Here is a 21,977-nt window from a genome sequence, read left to right as displayed (position 1 = left end):
AATCCCTGCATACAACAGATGGAGATAAGGTCCCAGTAGTGCATGTCAGAGGTCTGTTAGGAAAGACTGTGTGGATAAATTCTGCCTCGAGTACAGACAAACCCACCCGTGGGGTTGTCTTTGCTCAGGGACCTGGTTGCACGTGGTGGGTAATGCAGAAAGATGGAACAACACGTTGTGCACCACAGGGAGATCTGATTGTTGTGTGAAAACCATCTGTAATGTGGAATGCCTGTGTACCACTGCTTGCTGATTGTCTCTGTCACTGTTCGTACATAGCTGTGTATATGTATATGTATATGTATATGTATATGTATATGTATATGTATTGATGTGTGTGTGTAGAGTTAGAATATCTTAGTTTGGGCATTGAGCCAGTGATATGGGATAAGGGGTGGAATGTCTTGGGGTGACTTTGTGATGTGTATCCCATATCACTGCCCTATGCCCAGAAATTAACTTTGTGCCTTTCTGTGCCTCTAAACTGAGCCTGAGAGGGGGAAGGAAAAACTGAGCAAAACTTTTTCAAAGCAGTTTGCAGCTTGTTCAAGGTCACACAGAGATAGGGACTTTCTTTTTCCCAGCTGCAGCAGGGGAGGGAGGAGGCACCCAGCTTGCTGCTTCCCTGGTCAGCTTTTGGCCAGTTCTTCAGCTTCTTTTTCTCCAAAGGGAGACTGAGAGCTGATTTTTTTTTCATTCCCTGGAATTTTGGATTTTCTCCCTTTTCTGATGGACTGCTTCAATATCAGAGCACATTGGGAGGACTTGCCACCGAGCACAGAGGGCCTGGCCCTGGCCCAAGCCCCAGCTCCGAGGAGACCAAAGGAAGGACTCTAACATTTTCTCAGGTTTTTCCTCCACACTGAAAGATTGTATTATTTAGCATTATTTTCCTTTTCCCGTGTGTTCGTTAAAGAAATAGTTTTTATCTCCTTCACTTTCCTTTGAGGAAAACTTATTTTTTCCTGAACCAGGTTCAGGGGAGGGGTGGTTGTGCCTTCTCTCAGAGGATATATTTCTAAATTTGGCCAAACTGGCACATATGCAAATGAACCAAACTTACAAAACTGTGAAGAACTCGTGACCTGTTGTCCATCTTGGGGTCCCTCTTGGCAGTAGCCTCTGGCTACCCTGGATGTACCTTTGAAGGCCTTTCAAATAAATACCTACCTTTATTCCCTTATTCTGGTCTAGCCTCTGTTTTTAGGTGGCCTCTCAAGGCATCAGCAGGGGCTGCAATTCCACACTTGTGGAGACCAGAACCGCCCCCAGGATCCCAACACTGCCTGACAGCGCTCCGGACACCGGGATGGTCGCGCGTCCGAGTCTCGGCCACTGTGCTGCTGCTTCGTTTGCTCGTAGGCAAACACCCAGAGGCCACTGTTAAGCCCGGATGGTCTCTGGTTCTGCCCTCTCCCTGATCCCGTGCAGGGATGGAGCACTGCTGTGCTTTCAGGAAGCTGCTCTTGAAAGCTTCCAGCATTCCAAGCTCCTTTGCCCTCTGTGGAGGCTTGCCACGGAATCCCTCACAGCTGCCTCCGGAGCATACTCCTGTTGGCTGTTCTAAAATCCAGGGCCTTCGGGGTGCTCAGCAAGACCTCTGACTCCACAGTGTTGTGGAACTGGACCTTCAGGACAGGGACCTTTCCAGCCTGAGCTGCCCTCGTTCCTCTGTGTCTCTGCATAAAATATGGCATGGTGTGGATACAAAAACGCTGCTAGCAAGGATTTTCTTGCTATTTTCTAAGCCCGTGAGAGACTTTTCTCTCTCACAGAAGAGGCAGCAGAGTTATGTAAACAACCAAACACCTGCAGCCTTGAAAAGTCTTGTTTATAGTACAGTAGAAAAATATTTTGACAATGGATGCTTTAGGATTTTAGCCAATCACCCCAAGGGGTGGCTGATCCTTTGTCCAATTAGACTATGAAGAAAAAAGTTTATGAAAGAGTTTGTAAAATAATTAAATAAATCAATCTTGCTGCACAATTCCTGCCTGCTGGATCTTCTCTCCTCCTCCCTACGGCTGAGGGACATTGTGATATACCCTAGGGTTGCAGTAATAGCACGGAAGAGAGCGGCAGGAGAGGCCTGTGTGTCCCAGGGCTCAGGTTTTGCGCCGCTTCAGCACCACAGAGATGCAGATCAAGTGAAGAAGCCAAACTGTTTATTAATAGGAGGCGAAGCGAAGGGGATGAGCTGGGAGGAAAAAAGGGGATGGGCAGGGTCTGAGGGCTGGAGGGATGGAGCTGTCAAAAGGGAGGGAGGGCAGGAGCTATGGGAGCTTTCCACAGGCTCAGCTGTGACCAGCATCAGCTGTGCCTGGAGGTCCAGCTGCTCTACTCTGTCTCCAGATGGTCTCATCTTGCAGGATATCTGGAGGTCTTAAAGGGACTCTGGTTCTGAGCCAGCAGATGAACGTAGTTCTGCAGCTCTTTTGTTGAATATTTCCTGAACTACGATGTTTGTCTGGGAAGGGCTGTCATCTCTCCTCAGGGCTTGAAGGGCTGGAAGAGACAGGAACAGAGCCACGGTCAGAGCCTGGATCTGCGGGAATCCAAGCAGACCTTCCTGCCAGGGCCATCTCACCCAGCTCCTGCCATGGCCAGAAGACAGCAGGGGCCAAGGAGATCAGCCAGAAGGTGCTGGCCATGGAGCTCCCCACCGTGTCCCTGAAATCTCTCTGTGCTCTGCCCACGTCACCCCGAGTCCACACATGGAGCAAAGCCCCCCACAGCCAGGGCAGGGATTGCAGCTCCCGAGCCAGGCATTGCAGCTCGCCCCCGCCAGCCCCTGCTGACAGCCCGCTGCCCTCACTCACCCTCACTGAGGACCTGGAGCTCTTCCTTCTGCCCCCTCAAGAGCACCCTGGCAGTCCCTGGGAGCACAGAGGCGGTCACGGCCCCGCAGCACAGCTCCCTCGCAGCGGCGCTGCCAGCCCCGTGGCCACTCGCTCTCCTGCCCTGGCAGGGCTCAGCCCGGGCCCGTGCCGCATCCTGACGCCCGAGGGCACGGCTGCGAGAGGGCGGCAGCGGCCCCGAGGGCAGGCGGGGCTGCACGGCCCCGGGCCCGGATCCCGCTGCCGGGGCAGCAGCCGGGGCTGGGGCCGAGCTGCGGCGGGGCGGGGAGGGGCCCCGGGCTCGTGGCTCACCCATGAACCTGGCGGCCGCCTCCCGCAGGGACTCCTGTGGGCTGCCCACGAACGGCAGGGCCTGGTGCAGGAGCTCGGCCGCTCGGCTCCTGTCCGCTGCCAGCTGCAGAGAGCGCCAGGAGGGAAGGGTTGGCGCGGGCTCAGCCCTTGGCCGGGCTCTCTGCGCCCAGCCCTGGCCTCCCCTGCCCGCACGGCCCCGAGGCCCGGCCAGCAGCCGCTGGCGCCGGGCTCTGGAGGGGGCCGAGGGCCGGCTGCTGCCCGGGGAGCCGCGGTGCCGCCCCGCGCCACGGCCCAGCGGGGCCGGGGCTCCATCGGCAGCCGGCTCGGGGCCACAGGAGCCTGGAGAAGAGCCCAGGCAAGGGAGCGGCGTGTGGGGCGCAGGCTGGCGCTCCTGGTGCAGCACCGCAGCCAACCCCACACTGGGCACCAGGGGCAGGGGGCTTCTCCAGGCTCAGCTTGGGCTTCCAGGCAGTCCTTACCAGGCACTCGGCAAACTTCAACCTCTGGTCCTTCTTCAGCAGCTGCTCGAGATCTGTCCTCTTCAGGAACTTGGCTGCACAAATCAGTGTTTCGCGAGAAGCCTGGAGAGCAGCAGAGACCCAGAGATGGCACCACGGCCCAGGGCACAGGACTCGTGTCCCTGTGCCAAGGCTGGGAGGAGGCTGCAGCCCGGGAGGCGCCAGGGCTGGAGGCAGCCGAGCCCCCTCGCAGGGATGCAGCAGCATCCCACAAAACCTTACCTTTGCCACACGCCAGTTCTCATCATCCCCATAGATTAAAAGTGGGTAAAGGCTCTGGTTCACAATCGTCTTCAGGGGCTTTTTTCCCTCCTCCACTACCAACTCCATCACCTTGGAGAAGAGGTGAATGGAGAGCAGCTGCACATGGCTGTTGTCCTGGAGGAAAGGAAACCAACTTGATGCCATGATGAGTTTTTTGCCTTTTCTTTCATACCCTGTTTATATACCTTTTTATAGCTTTTTGTATTCTTAGTGTTTTTTAGCCTACATTCTTAGACTTATTTTGTTAAGCTAGGAGACTAAACATCTTAGAAACGCCAGACACCAAGGTCCTCTCCAGAACACATTTTGTCAACTAAGATAGGACCATCGAGGGGGAAGGTTCCTTGGGAAGGGGGGCTCAATTGAGCCTCTCACTGGGGAATCTTTGATAGATATGCTAATTAGTAAGATCTATAATGTTATACCCAATCTATCGTGTGTGTGCATTGCGGGGCGCATTTTGGCCCATTCCACGTGGGCGTGGTGCACCTAAGGATCCTTATAATAAATACAGAGGTAAAAGCCCTTTCTCCCTTCTAAGCGTGTTTGACTCTTGATTTTAAGACCAGGAAAAGGCATCAAACTACTCCAGGCCCACCTAGGCAAAAGCCTGAAAATGCAAAAGGCACAGCATTTCTGGGCAGCACCCAGTGCCTATGGCTGGGGCACAGAGCCTTACATTTGCAAAGAGTGGCAGGAGCGCCTCAGCCAGTTTCGGGGCGGTGGTGCTGGATACCAGGATGTCTTTGTTCTCCAGCACATTCATGAACACAGAGAGGGACATCCTGACCACCTCTCCGTCTGCATCATCCAGCAGCTCCACCAGCCGTTGGGACAGGCTGCCCATCCTTCTGGCCTGTGTGGAACACAAGGCTGTGCTGTGAAGCCATGAACGGCTGCACTGCCTACACCACCCTGGCCCTGCAAGCCCACCCTGCTGCCGCAGGGCCCGGAGGCCAAAGGCCTGTCCCGAAGCACTGGGGCAGCTGAGCCGGGAGGCAGGAGAGCTGGGAGCAGCTGCCTCAGCTCCTGAAGCCCAGCCAAGCCCATGTGACTGCTTTCCCCAGCGCAGCTTCAGCCGCTGCCGCCTTCTCACCATCGCGGGATCCTTGCTGAGCACCACGAGGCCTCTGAGTGCCAGGCGACATCTCTGCCTGCACTCGCTCAGCAGGTACCTGGACATCATCTCCAGGACACTGTCACCGCATTCCCTCAAGTCCAGGCACTCGAGGACCTGAAAGGCACAGGGCAGTGACAGGGGAGCCGGCCGGCAGGAGCCCGGAACCGCCCAGGGCTGGGCCCAGGCAGCAGCGCAGGGCGTGGGCACCGTCCCAGGCAGCTGCAGCTACGAGAGGGCAGAGAGGCGGGAGGCAGCTCAGCGAGGCAGCGCTGGCCGTCAGGCTCACCTCCACAAGGAATGCCAGGAAGGGCAGATCCCAGCGTGGCTCCTCCCTGCTGAGCAGCCTGAGCAGGTGGAGTGTGATGCGGGAACACAAAGGCATCAAGACCTGGCGCATCTCTCTGGCAGAGGAAAAAACGCACCAAGACCCTGATGTGAGGGGCAAACATCTCCCAGGACTGACTCACAGAGGTCTGGTCTTTCCCCAGCATCCCTGCAGGGGATGTGGGTGCTCTGGGAGGTGGCTGCTCCTGAGCACCCTTCTCCAGCCTTTTCCAGTGCCCTTGGCCATCCCTCATTGACCAGGCCCTCTGGCCCATGGCCACAAGGACGATGTGGGGCACCTCGGGCACAGGGCACAAGTGCCGGGGGCAGTGGGGAGAAGGGGGTCTCACCTGGCCAGCACACCCACTGCATAGTGCTGGGTGTCAGCACACAGCAGCGTGTCCCAGCCACGCTTGCGCTCCACAGCCACCACCTCATTGTCACAGCGCAGTTGACAGAGCAGAGCCTTCATGGCCTGCACTGCAAACCTGTGTGCAGAGCAAAGCCCAGGTCACACTGGGAGCACTGGTGCTGGCCACAAGGGCATGGGAAGGACAGGAGGACTGGGACCTGTTGGGGTTGGTGGGAAGGCCGTGTTCCTCCCGGCACGCTCTCCAGAAGTGATCAACTTCCTCTGGCGTCTGCTGTGTGGTGATGACAACATGGGAGAGCAGAGCCACAAAGATGCGGGAGGAGTAAAGGTTCATTGCCTCGTGGCACCGAGGCACCTGGACAATCACCCACAGCGCCAGAGTTGCCTGCAAAAGAAGCAGCCCGAGACAGCGCTCAGTGCCGAGCTGTCCATGTGGCAGGGCCCGAGGGGAGACGCAGGGGGAGTACCAGGACTGATGCCCCCCTGAGCCTGCCCCTAGCCCAGGTTTCACCCAGCGCCTGAGGCAGGGAGAGGATGGAGAGCTGCTGGAGCGGCAGCTTGGGGGTGAACAAAGGCCAGTTCCAGAAACTCACAGCCAGGGCAAGGACAGGTGTGTCGTCCCCATCAGAGGTGGACATGCTGTGCAGAGGCCAGTCCTCCATCACACAGAGCAGTGTTGGCAGCACCTTCTCCAGTGTGCTGGCTGACAAGCCTATGAGTCTCCACATCATTGTGGCAGCTCTGTGGGATCAGAGCTCTGAGTCAGGGGCGTCTCAGTCACAGTACCATGCCCTGTGCAGCTGTGGGGGCCCAGGTGACAGAGCCCCGGTGCCCTGAGGGGCAGGGAGGGAGCATGCAGCAGGCTCAGGAAACAGAGGGGCCCGAGGGTCCTGGAGCTCTCCGCCTGTCTGGCAGACCCCATAGGACAGGCGGCACAGGGCAATGGGCCCTAAGGGCTGGTGAGCCCTGAGCTCTCAAGGCAGCTGGGCCCCGTACCTGTCGCACGATGGGGCACAGCGCAGGAGGGTCAGCACCACATCAGCGGGGTGCTCTTCAGCCAGCCTCAGAAGGTTAATGGGCAGCCTGGCATCCACAGTGACATGGAACCCGAGTCTCTGGTGAATGTTCCTCACCATGGCTGGCACCTGGAGGAGGCATGGGGAAGACTCGGAGCACTGTCCAAGGGAGCAACTTCCCCAGCCGCCCCCAAGAAATGCTTCCCTTCTCAACTCACTGCTCTGGTCTCAAAAGCTGAGGGGGCCCAGAAGCCGTGGCTTGAGGGGGCACACGATCCTTGGAGTGTCCAGCCCTGGCCCCAGGCTGCTTACCTGCTGCTGAGGAGAAACAGCACTCTCTTCAAAAAAATCCAGTTCGGGAGCATGAATCCCAGTGGGAGTGGGCGTGGTGTCAGGATTTGCGATGCCCTGAGTCTCTCTGGTGTCGGTGTTTGTGATGGCCATGTCCTCAGTCCCTGCCACGTCCTCAGTCCCTGCCATGTCCTTTGTCACTGCCATATCCTCAGTCCCTCCCATGTCCTCAGTCCCTGCCATGTCCTTTGTCACTGCCATATCCTCAGTCCCTCCCATGTCCTCAGTCCCTGCCATGTCCTTTGTCACTGCCATATCCTCAGTCCCTCCCATATCCTCAGTCACTGCCATATCCTCAGTCCCTCCCATGTCCTCAGTCCCTGCCATGTCCTTTGTCACTGCCATATCCTCAGTCCCTCCCATGTCCTCAGTCCCTGCCATGAGAGTCTTCGCCGTGTGATCATTCATGGGACTGTCAGAGTCTTCTGAGCACTCAGGTGAATCTGTGCTGACACCAGGCTCTGCCTGGAGCTCGGTCAGCCCAGAGTCAGGCTCAGCTGTGCCCTCAGTTGCTGTGGTGCTGGTCTTTCCACGTCGAATGCGGATGAACTTCCGGAACATCTGCAGGAGAACAGAGGACAGGGAAGAGAGGGATGTTCCAAGGGGTGCTCCAGGCGCGGTGCTCGGCTGAGCAGCGACAGCAGGCCCAGCCCAGGTGGGGATGGCTGCAGGTACCTGCGCTGTTCTTCTCCGGAAGTGGCCGTGGGCACGGTCCTGCTCTTGTGTCCGGTCCAGGGCTGCATCTGGCAAAGAGGGAGCGCAGCCAGAGCTGAGGGGCTGCGGGAGAGGCCGGAGAACGCAGCCCAGCCCTGCGCTCCCCAGGCAGGGACAGCCCCGGGATGCCCAGGGGATGGAGCACGGCTGCTGCAGGGGGTCTGGCCTGGCCCCTCTTCCGTCCTATCCATGGGCCTGTTCTCCAGGGATGGGATGGGATGGGATGGGATGGGATGGGATGGGATGGGATGGGATGGGATGGGATGGGATGGGATGGGATGGGATGGGATGGGAGGCACCAAGCTGGCTGCTGCCATCAGCCCTGTGGCCCAGCTCTGTCACTCACCATCCTGCTGTGGCTGGAACTGCTCCAGCTCTTCGGGCTGTTGTGCTGGGGCAGCTCCAGGGCCTTTTTTCCCCCTGAACACTTTGAACAGGCCACGGAATCTGCCCGCCATGCCACAGTCTGGCCTCGAGGGCACCTTCAAGAGAGATGCCTGGGGAAAGCTCTGAGTGAACAAGTCCTGCACTTGTGCCTTGAAGGCACCAGCAGCAGAGAAGCCTCAGGAAGGCTACAGGACAGCAAGTCCTGCACTCTGGTCTCAGAGGGCTCTTGCCACAAGGACAGGAGACTCCTCGTCAAGGATTGTGGTCAGCAAAGCCAACGGTCTGGCCTTGAGGGCACCGGCCACAGGGATGGGAGATGCCTCGGAAAAGCTCCGGGGCACCAAGTCCCACGGTCTGCCCTCGAGGTCACCTGCAAAAGAGAAGCCTCGAGAAGGCCACAGGTCACCAAGTCCTGTGGTCTGGCCTCGAGGTTACCTGCAGGAATAACGCCTCGGAAAAGCTCCGGGTCAGCGAGGAACGAGTGCGCTGTGCGGGGGCTCCTCACGGCACCGCTCTGTCCCGTCCTGTCCCGTCGCGTGCTCCGAGCACTGTGGCGTGGCCGCTTCGCCGCCAGCCCCAATGTCAGCACGTGTCACAAAGGGCCCTGGGACATCCTGTCCCGTTCCATCCCACGGTGACCGTGCTGCGCCGTGTCACAAAGGGCCCTTGCACACACCCCACCTGCCCTGGGGCCGCCCCCAGCCCACCCCAAGTGGCCCAGGTTGGAAGGAATGCCTTGCCCCAAGTGTCTAAGGCAGCCCAACAGGAACTTTAGCATCGGCTCCAGCCATAAGCAAACGCTCCCCTGCTCTGCGGGCTCAGGGCAGCACCAGGAGCCCCCACGGCTGCCGCCGCAGCCGCCGCGGGAAGGGCTCGGGGTCTTCCACAGAAGCTGGCACGGCCTCCTTGGGACACGTCCCGGCCGGTGGCCATCCTAAAGCCGGGGCTGTGACACAGACAAGGAATGTGTGGGCCAGGGTGCGAATGCTGCTCTGACCCCTGGGGCCCGGGGAGCGCTGAAATCAGCAGGGGTGGCAGAGTCCCCTCCGAAGCAGACCTGCCGCCCCCGAGCCCTGGCAGCGCTGGTGCCCATCTCCTGCCCCAGAGACCTGTGCCCCCGGGGGCTTCTCTGCCAGAGGGCAGCCAAAGCCAAGGTGCATTGGGGTCTGTGCTCCTTCCTACAGGGGGCTGTTGGCAGGAGCACCTGGAGTGACTGGGGGCAGCACTTGGTATCCGACAGGAGATGTTGCTCCTTCCTGGAGTGAATTTTTTCATGGAAGGGATTAGCAGTAGCACCAGAACAGCATCAGCTGCTGAGTTTCACAGGGCAAAGAGATTCTACAGAGACACTGTGACATTTCCTTGTGCTTTTCTGTCTTTCTTGCGTTCTGGAAATGAAAGAATTGTCCCAGCCTCTGATATTCAACATTCCTGTTGCTGTGTGTCTGGCTGTGGCAGCTCACGTCCAAACACAACTGCGTCCCTGCTGAGCAGGGCAATGGACGGCCACAAACAGGGAGGTTCCCCAGGGAACATCAAGGGAGACACCTGGGGAAGTGCAGAGGATAGGGATAGCTGTGGGAGGAGAAGCTGTTCTGTGTCTCTGATGATGGTGCCAGCACCCTGAAGGAGCAGCCAAGACAGGCGCTGGAAGCACACAGGTCCCACCCTTTTCTGCTGTCACATGGACTCGGGACACACAGGTCCAGCAGTCGTGATGCAGGAACAATGGAGGGCCATGCACTGGTAGGGAATGGCCTCCAGCAAGAGCAAAGCAGGATCCTCTGGCAGCAAAGCCTGAGCTTGTGAACCGGGCCATCTCCTCTGCACACAGCAAAGTGCTTCCCTCCGCCCCCGAACGTCTGCCAGCACTCCCTGCTTTTCTTTAGTGCCAGCTGCATCTTCCTTTGTTCCAAACAAGTCCAGGATTTCATTTGGAAGCTCATGTACGTGTCTTTAAGGGGCCTGCATGCAGGAGAGGGATGGCACCTGCAGTGCAGGGCTTGTGTCCCATCAGAGTCTCTCTCTCACGATGGCACCAATGCCGCTGCCTTGGGACGCCTGACTGTGGAAGGCGAGTCTGCCCTCAAGCACGGCCACTGGTCAGTCAGGGGCACAGGCTGCAGCTGAAGCTGCCAAGCGTCGCTGTGAGGCTGGCAAGGCAAGAGGAAGCCATTGTGGCCAATTCTGCTGGAGCCTTTTGCCAAGCCACGTGCAGCTGTGCCCACAGTATGGCCCCGTTTGGCGTCCCGGCTGGTGCGGATGCCTTGTTGGGCTGGTGCCGGCACTGGGGCTCCTGCTGTTCCTGTGCACGCTCTGGTGCTGTTTCTGTGGCGTCCAGAGCTGTTTCGGCAGCAGCGACTCGGCAGCCCTGCTCGAGGAGACATCGCCGCCCTCCCCATGGTGGCAGCAGCTGTGCGGGCCCAGAGCTCTGTGTCAGGGGGGCCTCGGTCACAGCCCCGTGGCCTGGGCAGCCGCGGGGGCCCGGGCTGGCCGCCAGCCCTGCCTCTGCCCACCGCCCCTTCTTGGCAGCAGCCAGGGGCCGTGCCCCAGCAGGGCCCCCCCGCCCTCCTTGTCCCCAGCCAGCCCAGCCTCGGCACCTCAGGGTGCTCCCCACCCTCCTGCTGAGGCCCGGCCTTGAGGGCTTCTGCCGCAGGCCTGGGAGATGCTTCGGGGAAGCGCCAGAGCAGCCGGGCGGCAGGAACGAGGCGGCTGCCTGGAGGCTGCTTATGGCCTCTGACAGCCACTTCCTCGGGCCTTCCCACCACCCCAGCCCCTCAGGGGCCTCCTGTTGTTCTGCCAAGGGGCAGAGGCGATTTAAAGGACACAGACAGCACTGGAAAGAATGCTCTTATTTTACTGTGAAATTAAGGAACCTCAAATGTAAAACGATACATTCAGTAAAACTAGGGGCTTGGATTTAGCAACAAGCAAAAATAAGCAAGGTAATGCACCTAATTATTACTATCCAAGAGAAAGGAGAGTGATTTAGAAAGATGCATCACCAACTGCCTAAATACCTTACCATCATCCAGATCTGCAGTCGTTGGGGAGCCCCGTTTCGCAGCAAGGATCTGGAGAACCCTTCCCGTCAATTGGGAGAATCCTATGGGTGCATCTACCTGTATGTGAGGCCTCCAAATTTGCCCCTAACATGGCTCCAGCTTTTATAGGCCCAAATCAGGAAGTCCAAGTAACTTGATTGAGTTTTTAGTCCGGAAACACCTGGATCTGATGGCACACTTTGCAACCAGCAGGGGCCACAGCTTGGCCAGTGCCCAGGCCTTGCCTGGGAGGGTTTCCCCTCAAACACCCTGCAAACAAACCTTTATTCATGTCAGCTGGGGAAAGTTTCCTATATTATCCATTTCTTGCAGATAACTGTACACGGTTATGGGAAAGTTTCTAAAGCAGCCCATTTGGCGTTAAATGGCTAGCAGAAGCATCTTTGTCATCTGTTTTTAGCTAAATAATACTGAGGGTGTTAGTCACAGATTGGCCAGGGTTCATCTTGTAGGTCAGCTCCGGCTGAGGCCTGCTGCTCAGGCCTCAGCACATCAGTCGCTCCTCTGACTTACAGGATGAATCACGGCTGTCAGACGGCCTCTGCAGTTGTTGCACATAGGGTTGGTTGATCTTGAGGTGTAGCTGCGAGCTGCCTTCCCTGTACTCTGTGCTGGATGAGTGGTACAATACAAGGAATGAAACAAGGAATAAACAAGAAGGTAGCAGCTGCACAAAGGGAAAGGAGAAAGGGCCCCTTTGAGCCACAGACTCCCTGGCAGCCACAAGAATATATCTGGTTCCCAACATTCCCATGTCTGGGTTGGTACATGGGCTAATTTTCTCATCTCCCGAGTTGTCTGTTTTCCTACTTTTCCATTGTCATCAATTTGTAAGCGACAGTTGGATTCATTTTCTTTCCTGCAAACTCCTCCTTCTTCTGCCGGTAGTCTAAAACCCCGCGATGCTGGAAAATCGCATTCCGCGTTTGCGTGGATTGGTCGGCCATAAGGTCAGGGGCGGCAGCCCTCTGGTTAGTTATTATCTCTGAGACAGCTTGCAGTCTTCTTATCCAATTCAGATGATAGGCAGGTTCTCTGGCCCCTGGCACCAATTGGCGAGGGCTCCATGGAGCCGGTCCATAATGTTGTAGAACTCTCTCAGGTGGCCGTTCATCATGTCCCCATCTTTGGGAGCTTCCCTTACTTAGGGAGGTGTCAAGAGACCATGTTTCTCTGACCAAATCATGATATACTTTGACTCTGAGCGCCGTCCCCTGACTTTGTGTCCATGTCCCTGATGGGCCTATTGTTAAGGATGTGCAGTGCATCAGTGAGATGGGTTCTCCACCAGGACAGGTGTCCATCTCCCAGGTTTCTCCACTGCTCTTTCAATAGCCCATTCATTTGCTCAGATAATCCCACAGCTTGGGGATAATATGGTGTGTGAAAACCCCACTGAATGTTTTTCTGCTCAGCGTACTGCTGAATGAATTTGTTCTGGAAATGAGACCCATTATCTGTTTGACTCGGTAATGGCATTCCGTAATACAGAATTATTGTGCCTATAGTACAGATGGTGCTATGCTGAGTGGCCTTCTCACAAGGATGGGCAATCAAATACCCAGGATATGTGTCTATGGCAGATATATTTACACCCTCGGTCCTGGGGTAAAGGTCCAATGTAATCCATTTGCCAAGTTGGTCCGGGCAATTTTCCTCTCCCCAGCTGTCCTTTTACAATGTTTGGCACCGGGCATTTGTACATATGTTGGCACACGGGGCAGTGAGCAATTCTAGTTCTACTCATATCGAGTGACATGGCAATGCCACGCTCTTGAGCCCACCTGTAAGGGGCTTTTTGTCCAAGGTGCACACATTTTTGGTGTGCACATTTTGCCAGGCCTTCGTGACCCGCCTTTGGAGGGAACTCCGGTCTTGCTTGGAAATCTTTGCCCGGTTGCCTGCAACAGAGTTATAAAGTAGCTCTAAAGTGTCTGTGTTACTATGGGCATCAACATGAATCACAGTCACATCAGTTCTTTGTACCATTTCCCAAAGGTCACTCCACAGTTCCTTTCCCCAGACCTCTTTGGAGTAGATTTTCCAGGCTCTGCCTACCCATGTCGGTAGCCACGGAGCGAACCCATTTAGCTACCGACCAAGAAGCAGTATAGGAAAGGCATTCTCCTAGATCTTCTTGTTTTAAAGCCATATCAATTGCATAGAATTCAGCATATTGACTGCTTTTCCCTTCTCCGGTCATTTCTAAAAACTTTTCTGAATGAGGATGGTCAGCTACTGCTTTCCAAAACCTTTTCCCTCCTATATATTCAGCTGACCCATCCGTAAACCAAGCATGTTCTTTTTCCTGTGGCATTAGTTGATCTGAAGGCTTTTCCCACTTCCCTGGAGATTCCCTCTCAGCTGTGAAGTTGGCACTCACCTCTTGGTCCCTCCCGGGGGCAGCTGCTACTGGCTCATGAAGAGTGGCTATCCGCCCCATTCCCACCTTGGCCCTATCCCGAATATACCACTTCCACTTTACAGTACCACACTCCGGAGCGTGCCCAATCCAATGGGCTTTTGGGGACCTTCTGACCCACTGCACTGTAGGAATTTCCGGATGAAGAGCCACTTCATACCCTATGGTAAGTTGTTCTGTTTCCATCAGTGCCCAATAACCTGCCAATAACTGTTTCTCAAAAGGTGTGTAGTTGTTTCCTGCTTCTGGCAACTTCCTCCCCCAAAACCCCGGGGGAACCTTTTTCTTTCCCTGTTTCTGCCAGAGGCTCCCATCAGCATGTGACCCATTTACAGGTACATTTAACTCAACTTCTCCCTTTTGCATAGGCCATAGATCTAAAGGCCTTTTTGGCTAATAGCCTCTTTGGCTAATTCAAAGGCAGCCTGCTGCTCACTCCCCCATTCCAATTCCCTATTTCCCCTGGTTACTTTATGCAGAGGGGTTGAGATTTGTCTCAGATGCAGAATATGTTGTCTCCAAAAGACGAATAATCCAATAAATCTTGGTGCCTCCTTTTTATTTTGTGGCACGGCAAACTCTAACATTTTCTGCTGGGCTTTGGGGAAGATTTCCTGATGCTCACATTGCCACTGAATTCCCAAAAATTTCACTTGAATTTTGGTAGGGTTAATTTCCCAGTCTTTCTGTTTCCTATGATCCACAACTAATTCAAGGACTTGTTGCACTTCCTCCTCATTGCTGCCCTGGCCCAAGATGTCATCTCTATAATGAATGAGTTGCGTATGAGGAGTCAGTTTGATTTCATCCAAGTGCTCACCGCTGTTCGATGACAAATTGTTGGGCCGTGCACACATGCCTGGGGCAATGTGCTGAGTGCGTAGTGTCGTCCCTGCCACGTAAAGGCAAAGTGATGCCCCTGGCTTGCAGTCCCTAACAATTGCTGGTTCCACCTCCTGGTTTCTTAGGTTACAACAGCCACAATGAAAACCTCACCGATGGCACAAGTGCCCAGCCCACAGGGAAAAGAAAGGACAACTTGTAAAGTTGTCCCAGCATTTGTCCTGCTTTGCTGCAGCAGTCGTGCTGCACTCACAGTGTGGGAAGCCAAGAGAAGCTGCAGTTGGGGGCACATCTTGTGACAGGAGCTGCACCTCGTTCCCCAGGAAAGGTTCTTGAAAAGAGCAGACAGGACTGTGGAGAAGATTCCCAGAAAACTGAAACAGCTTTCCAGAAGTGAAATGAAAATGGAAAGAAACAATCCAAGGTGTTTCCCTCTCTATTTCTGTGCTCCCCTTTTCCATGTTGCACTGCTTCTCCATGCCATGAATTCCAAATGGATCTCACCTCTAAGATCTGTGCCTTAGCGAGTTTTAGACACTCTGAAATACCGTGAGCTGCACACAGTTTGCCTTCCCCTGTTTTTATTGGAAAGCAATGCTGGAGACAAAAGTGCAGAGCTTGGGTGGGGCACGAATTCTACAGGCAGGGAATGTGGCCCGGCAGTGTCTGACCCTCAGCAGGGCCAAGGCACAGCAGCAGCCGAGGGGATTCCTCTGCCACCGTGCAGGAGCCAGGACTCTGGATCCGGGCTGGACACGGCAAAGTTGCCGTGTTTGCACAGACTCAGGGGCTGCCCCCGGGGCGAGCGGGGCTCGGCCGTGGGGAGCGTGGGGCGAGCGGGGAACGGACACTCGGACACGCGGACACTCGGACACGCGGACACGCGGACATTTGGACACGCGGACAAACGGCCCCGGCGCTTCAGTTGCAGCGGCAGCAGCGGCAGCAGCGGCAGCAGCGGCAGCAGCGGCAGCAGCGGCAGCAGCGGCAGCACAAGCGACTCTACAGACTCTCTCCGCTTCTTGCTCTTGCTCCTCCTCTCCCTCTCCCTGTGTTCCGCACCTTCCCCCCGCCTCCCCTTCCCGGTGTCCCCCTCGTCTCTCGGTGTCCCTTTCCCGGTGTCCCCCTCCTCTCCCGGTCTCTCCCCCTCCCCCTGCCGGGCCGGGCCATGCCCCAGGCCCGCCCCCGGCCCCGGGCGGGGCCGCCCCCTCCCCGGCCCCGGGCGTCCCGCCGCGGTCTCGCCTCCGCCCGGCTCTCGCCGTCCTGGCTGTGGCGCTGCCGGGCGGGCATCGGTGCCCGGGGCTGGGGCGGCATCGCCACCCTTTGGCTCCGCCTGTGCCGAGCCCGGCCCCGGCCCCGACGCGGGCTCCGGCTCCGGCCCCGGCTCCGGCCTCGGCTCCGGGCCCGGCTCCTCCCGGGGCCCGCGGAGGACACCCGGGGCGCGGCCGCTCCCGCCGCCTCCGCTGCGGCTTCCCCGGCCCGAGCTCCGCCGCTCGGCAGCGCGGCCGCCGGCCCCGAGCCGCCGGTGTCCCGTTCGGATGGGGATGCCCGGGCCGGGGCGGTCGGGGGGCGGTCGGGGGCCGTGTCTGGCCCCGGGCCGAGCGCTGACGGCCGCGTGTCGCCCGCAGGGAAGGCGCAGGAGGCCCTGCAGGAGCGGTACCGGCTGGGTTCGCTGCTGGGCAGCGGCAGCTTCGGCAGCGTCTTCTCGGGCACGCGGCTCGCGGACGGCGCCCCGGTGAGTGGCGGGGCCGGCGGGGAGGAGGAGGAGGAGGAGGAGGAGGAGGAGGAGGAGGAGAAGGAGAAGGAGAAGGAGAAGGAGAAGGAGAAGGAGAAGGAGAAGGAGAAGGAGAAGGAGAAGGAGAAGGAGAAGGAGAAGGAGGATGCAGAACGAGGATGCAGGAGGAGGGTGCAGGAGGAGGAGGAGGAGGAGGAGGAGGGCGGAGGAGGAGGAGGAGGAGGAGGAGGGTGCAGGAGGAGGGCGGAGGAGGAGGACGAGGAGGAGGAGGAGGGTGCAGGAGGAGGGCGGAGGGCGGAGGAGGAGGAGGAGAAGGAGGAGGAGAAGGAGAAGGAGAAGGAGAAGGAGAAGGAGAAGGAGAAGGAGAAGGAGAAGGAGAAGGAGAAGGAGAAGGAGAAGGAGGATGCAGGAGGAGGGTGCAGGAGGAGGAGGAGGAGGAGGAGGAGGAGGGCGGAGGAGGAGGAGGAGGAGGAGGAGGAGAAGGAGGGTGCAGGAGGAGGGCGGAGGAGGAGGAGGAGGCCGGGGCGCGGCGGGGCGGGCGGCGAGCTCAGCCCGCTGCTGCCCCTTGCTCGCAGGTGGCCATCAAATGCGTGCCGCGGGACCGCGTCCGGCACTGGGGCGAGCTGGTGAGTGAGCGGGGCCAGCGGCAGAGGCGGGGCGTGCCGGGCGGCGAGGAGCCGGGGCCCGGCGGGGTGGGAGCCGCCGGGAGCCCCGGAGGGAGAGCGGGCGGGGGGTGAGCGGGGGGCGCAGAGCGTCCCGGGCTGGGTGAGGGGTCCCAGAGCCCTGGCACGGCCTCAGCCCCACCGACGGCACCGTGCTCCTCCCGCAGCCCGACGGCGCCCGTGCGCCCCTGGAGATCGTGCTGCTGGACAAGGTGTCCACTGGGTTCCGTGGTGTCATCCAGCTCCTGGAGTGGGTTGAGCTGCCCAGCAGCTTCTTGCTGGTGCTGGAGCGTCCGGAGCGGTGCCAGGACCTGTCGGGTTTGCTGGCGCAGCGGAGGTTCCTGCCCGAGGAGGAGGCGCGGGGGCTGTTCGGCCAGGTGCTGGAGGCCGTGCGGCACTGCACCAGCTGCGGGGTCCTGCACCGGGACATCAAGCCCGAGAACATCCTGCTCGACCTGGCCACCGGGCAGCTGAAACTGATCGACTTTGGCTGCGGCGCCTTCCTCCAGGACACAGCCTACACTCAGTTTGCAGGTGAGCCCTCCCAGGGGATGCTCCTGGGCATCTCATGGCCCAGCCTGGGTGTAGCACCGGGGCTTCCCCTCATTGTTGCCAGGATGGGATTAATTCTTGAGCCAAGTTGCTTTTGGGTGGGGCTGGGAGGGGGCAGTTCCCGGCGCTGCCGGCAGCCTTCAGCACCCACTCTGCCCTGGGCTGGGGCTGGAGCGGGGGCAGCCAGCCCAACAAAATCCCCCGTGGGGGTAGCAGAGAGGGGGGTCAGACCCCGTGCACTGGCCGGTTTGGTGTGCAGGCGAGGAAGGGCCTGGACTGCTCCGCTGCCCTGGTTTGCCTTGGCTTATTGATGTATTTTGGGGCACTGCAGGCAGGGAGGAGAGTGGGTTTTCCCCACCACTGGGTGGGTTTTTCATTTGCATGTCATGGTTGGGCCTCCCCAGGGCTTCCGCTGCCCTTTCCCAACACCAGTGGCCTCTTTTCCAACACCAGTTTGTACACAAGTCACAGGTGCAGGCGAGAGGGCAGCGGGTCACCCCGTGTGCCACTGGTGCAGCCCCTGCGTGCCCAGGGATGCTGGGGCGAGGCTCTGGGAGCAGCAGCATCCCCCGATGGACTCGGTCTGTGTTCCACAGGAACCCTGTTGTACAGCCCACCCGAGTGGATCCACCACCAACGCTACCACGGCGAGGCAGCGACGATCTGGTCCCTGGGCATCCTGCTGTACCAGCTGGTGGTGGGGAAGCACCCGTTCAAGAGGGGCCAGGAGATCATCTGGGGGCGGATCCTGTTCCCACGACGGCTCTCTCCAGGTGGATCCTCATCTCTGTGGCACGGGGGGAATAGCAGTGCTGGGAGCCAGCAGCGGGCTCAGGAGCATCCCGCTCTGGCAGCTCTGAGCAGGTGGCACATGTCCTGCTCTCCTGCTGCCCTCCAAAGCACAGAATGCATGGGCAAGTTTAGGCCCAGCTCTGGGCACAGCCAGCATGGCCTGGGCACGGGAACGGGGGGCAAAGCGGGCGGGATCCTTCTGCAGCTGCCTGGTGGTTTCTGGTTTCTGTGCCCAGAGTGCCAGGATGTTCTTAAGAGGTGCTTGTCCATGCAGCCCTTGGACAGGCCGTCCTTGGAAGAGCTCTTCAGTGCCCCTTGGCTGCAGGGTGTTCATGTGCCCTAGAGGATGGCAGAGAGCCACGGGCACAGTGTGATCCAGGGGCCTGGCAGGTAACAGCCCCACACATCTCTTGGCAATCAGTGGCAAAGAAAAGCAGACGATTTTGTCCTGCCTGTAGCTCTGAGCAGGGAGCATCAGAAGGGAACACGCAGCTCTTGGGCTGCAGCTGAGCTGGAGGCCTGCTCTGGCAAGCACTGGTGGCCACCATCCCCCCTGGTTTTGCTTGTCTGGTTCATTGATGGCTGGGCCCTGGGCAGAACTCTGAGAGCCTGGTGTGGACCCAGGGAAGGAGAAGGAGCCCCTGGAGAAGCTGTAGCGGGTGGGGCTGCTGCTGCTGGAGCCACCAAGGACGAGCTCAAGGCCGACAACCTCTTCCTGGAGCTGGCCAGTGGCAGCTGAAGATGATGGCCTTTGATTCTGGCACCTTCTCCAAAGACACGCTCCACGGCCAGTGTGCAGGTGAGTCCAGAGCCAGGGGGATGCTGCCAGAGCTGGGCATGGCACGGCCTGGCCGGGCACCAAAGGTTCCCCCTTTGCTGGGGCGGCTGCAGGGAATTCTTCAGTGGCTGCCAAGCTGCTTTTGGGCTCTGGGCAGCTGCTGAGGAGGTGGCTGTGCCATGGCTGGCTGCAGGCTGGGCACATGTCCTGCCCTCCTGCTCTGCTCCCAAAGGCAGCAATGCTGGGCAGCTTTGGGCCCAGCTCTGAGCACGGCCAGCACGGCCTGGGCACTGCGGGCGGCTGGGACAAGGGGACAGGAGGCTTCAGCTGACGGGCGGGTTCTGCTTTCTCTCCTTGCAGCCGGGCTCTGCCGATGCTGAGGCTGCTCCCGGCTCTGCCAGGGCTCTGCTGGGGCTCAGCCCCGGGCACGGCTGGGCCCGCTCTCCCCTCACAGGGCTCTGACAGCTTTGCATCAGACGAGCCCCTTGCGAGCACAGCGACGGAGCTTTCTGCTTTTGCAGGTGAGTGAGACTCTCACGCAGGCCAAGAGATTGCAGTCAGGGACACACATCCCACTGGCAAGAACCCAAACTCCACAGTCCCAGCTGAACGCCTGGATCTGCACAGGGTGTTCTGTCTGTCCCACTCTTCCTTCCTTTTGGGCTGGAATTGTGCCATTGCACTTTCTTCCTCCTCTGGAAGTGCCACGAGTGGGCCCAACCTGGCGAGTGGGCCGTGTTCCTGAGGCAGTGCAGCCTGGAGCTGATGGATGAAGAATTGCCCTTCTCCAGTGCCAAACCAGAGCAAAAAGCCCTAAGTGGGACTTGGTGTCTTTAAGAACCCCTGACAATTTCCAAGGGAATGTGCAGCTCACTGGCAGGGTGAGAAGGAAGGGCATCTTGTCAGTGAGTTGGGGTGGGACAGAGTTTAGATTGCCAGTCCTGCTCGGAGCTGGCAGGGGACAATCAATTTCCTATTGCTTCAACCACAATTTAAAATAACAATGTTGGAAACAAAGCCCAAAATCTTGAAAAAAGGGCTGCTGAGGTCAGTAAGATGGATCAATGCCATCAGCATATTTACAAATACCTGAGTTGTCTTTTGAAAAGATCAGTTACCTCTTAATCCAGAGTTACAAAAGACTTTTCACTCCACATTTGGGTTTTGGTTTTATGTTTCATAATATTTTCTGGGTTTTTTCTTTTGTTTTTTCTATTAATTAAACAGAAAACATGTCCTAAATGATGGAGCAGCACTGCTGATCACGGGGACACGCAGAGGGACCAGAAGCAGCTGCCTTTGTCCCCCTGCAGCTCCAAGGCCCAATGTCAGAGCAGACAGGGCTGGCAGAGACTGGCAGGCTCCCTGTTTGCTGTGCTGCCCCACTTGTGAGCGGCCCAGCTTTGCGTGAGGCACAGGGAGAACAAGGGGCAGCTCCCTGCCAGCCCCGCAGGCCAGGCACCCCTCGGGCCCCGGGGCTTGGGGCACTGTCAGCACCCGCTGCTCCAGCGCCCGCTCCTGCTGGCACTGACAGCAACACCCAAACTGTGGCTGATCCCGAGGGAGCAGCAGCAGGGCCTGGATCTGATCCCTGACTCTGGGGCAGGGCTGGACAAATGACCCCCACAGCAGCAGCAGCAGCAGCAGCAGCAGCAGCAGCAGCAAATGGAGCTGACTTTCAGCACAGCCCCTGCTGCTGTTCCCTCCCGTTGGCAGCGGTGCCACAGCAGCCTGGGGCACCTGGGAGCCCTCAGTTCCAGCAGGGACTGGAGATGGCAGCCCTGGGCTCCTGCAGGGTGTGCAAGGAGCAGAGGTGGGCACTCCCTGTCCATGTGGAGCTTGCAGGTGGCAAAGGCTGCTGTGAGCAGGCAGCTCCAAGGGCAGGGAAAGGAGGGTCTCGAGCACTGGATCTGTGCCAGTGCCACAGCCCTGGGCAGCAGCCACCGAGCCCCGGGGCCACAGAGGGCACAGCAAGAGGGACAAAAGCAGTCAAGGGCAGAGACTGGGCAGGGCGAGAGCTGGGAGCAGGAACAGCTGCTTCATTGCACTCTTGGAGAAAGCTCTTGGCTGTTTCAAAGCGCTGAAAGGCGTCAAGGGCACAGAGGAGGCCACAGCAAACAATGCTCCTGTTTTCACAGCCTCCCCTCTCCGTGTGCCAGAAGGAATGGGATGAACTGTATTCTTCTCTCCGAGGCGTCTCGTTCAGCATGAGCAGCTCAGCACCAGGAGCTGAAGGAGCTGAAGCCTTAGGCCACAAGAGCTGAGCAAGAGGAGCCTTTTTGACCAAAGTAATGCTGCTAACATGGACCTGGCTGAATGCAGCAGACAGAATCCTGGAATTACAGACTCCTTTCTGTTGGAAAAGACCTCTGAGCTCATCAAGTCCAACCATTAACCCAGCACAGTCAAGCCCAGCACTAAACCACGTCCCTGAAGTGCCAAGGCCTGGACAAGAGGCCTGACTGAGGCCTGAACAACAGGCCCTGAGCCAAAGGGGACCTCTGGATGAACCTTCCAACCAAAGGTTATCTTTGTATCTGCTCATTACCAAAATTTGCATGATCATTAGCACTGTGATTGATGTATCGCCTCATTAGTGAAACACGTATTGACCTTTCTGTGTTTAGGCGCCAGACAAGGCCATGAAATCCAACATCTGGCCTTGTTTGGGGCTGTATGGTCAAAGTCAGCTCCCTTGGCTCCTCCTTGAGCCCTGGCCAGGCTTAGGAGGAAGCCAAGAGGAGGATGAAAGCAGATGTTCCCGCACTGGAAGTGCTGTCAGTTTGTTTCTCCAGCACTGTCAAAGCTGGGCCCTCTCGCAGCGGGGTTGGAGCCTCAGCTGTGGCTGGAGGCAGCTGCAGGAATTCCCAGTGTCCGGGAGTGGCTCTGCAGTCCTTGGCTGGGACAGCTTC

At 58.2% G+C, this 21,977-nt stretch overlaps 2 protein-coding genes across 2 annotated transcripts; one reads left to right on the top strand and one right to left on the bottom strand.

The window, feature by feature from the left end:
* Positions 1 to 2,161: 2,161 nt before the first annotated feature.
* Positions 2,162 to 8,287, bottom strand: LOC138101731 (maestro heat-like repeat-containing protein family member 7). Its single transcript, XM_068999513.1, has 16 exons — positions 8,176 to 8,287; positions 7,791 to 7,858; positions 7,494 to 7,676; positions 7,077 to 7,229; positions 6,745 to 6,893; positions 6,342 to 6,489; positions 5,946 to 6,133; positions 5,726 to 5,863; positions 5,338 to 5,452; positions 5,028 to 5,165; positions 4,611 to 4,787; positions 3,890 to 4,045; positions 3,629 to 3,730; positions 3,150 to 3,252; positions 2,820 to 2,876; positions 2,162 to 2,505 (listed from the first exon to the last, which is right to left on the bottom strand). The coding sequence occupies exons 1-16, from the start codon at positions 8,285 to 8,287 to the stop codon at positions 2,384 to 2,386; spliced, it is 2,109 nt and encodes a 702-aa protein (XP_068855614.1). The 3' UTR covers positions 2,162 to 2,383.
* Positions 8,288 to 16,084: 7,797 nt separating this feature from the next.
* LOC138101755 (serine/threonine-protein kinase pim-1-like) lies at positions 16,085 to 18,630 on the top strand. Its single transcript, XM_068999540.1, is given in 6 exon segments — positions 16,085 to 16,111; positions 16,114 to 16,281; positions 16,857 to 16,907; positions 17,111 to 17,477; positions 18,092 to 18,268; positions 18,524 to 18,630. Coding segments are annotated over 6 exon segments (897 nt in total).
* The last annotated feature ends 3,347 nt before the right edge of the window (positions 18,631 to 21,977 follow it).

Source organism: Aphelocoma coerulescens, unplaced genomic scaffold (assembly GCF_041296385.1).
Source record: "Aphelocoma coerulescens isolate FSJ_1873_10779 unplaced genomic scaffold, UR_Acoe_1.0 HiC_scaffold_46, whole genome shotgun sequence".
Taxonomy (NCBI): domain Eukaryota; kingdom Metazoa; phylum Chordata; class Aves; order Passeriformes; family Corvidae; genus Aphelocoma; species Aphelocoma coerulescens.
This window is presented reverse-complemented; position numbering and strand designations above follow the sequence as displayed.

Bases quoted from the DNA above. Each gene is read 5' to 3' on its own strand.
- LOC138101731 (XM_068999513.1), bottom strand. From the start codon at position 8,287: ATGGCGGGCAGATTCCGTGGCCTGTTCAAAGTGTTCAGGGGGAAAAAA. The intron at 7,677-7,790 runs GTACCTGCAGCC...GTTCTCCTGCAG, and splicing joins TCCGGAGAAGAACAGCGCAG to ATGTTCCGGAAGTTCATCCG. The intron at 5,864-5,945 runs GTCCCAGTCCTC...CTCTGCACACAG, and splicing joins CTTCCCACCAACCCCAACAG to GTTTGCAGTGCAGGCCATGA.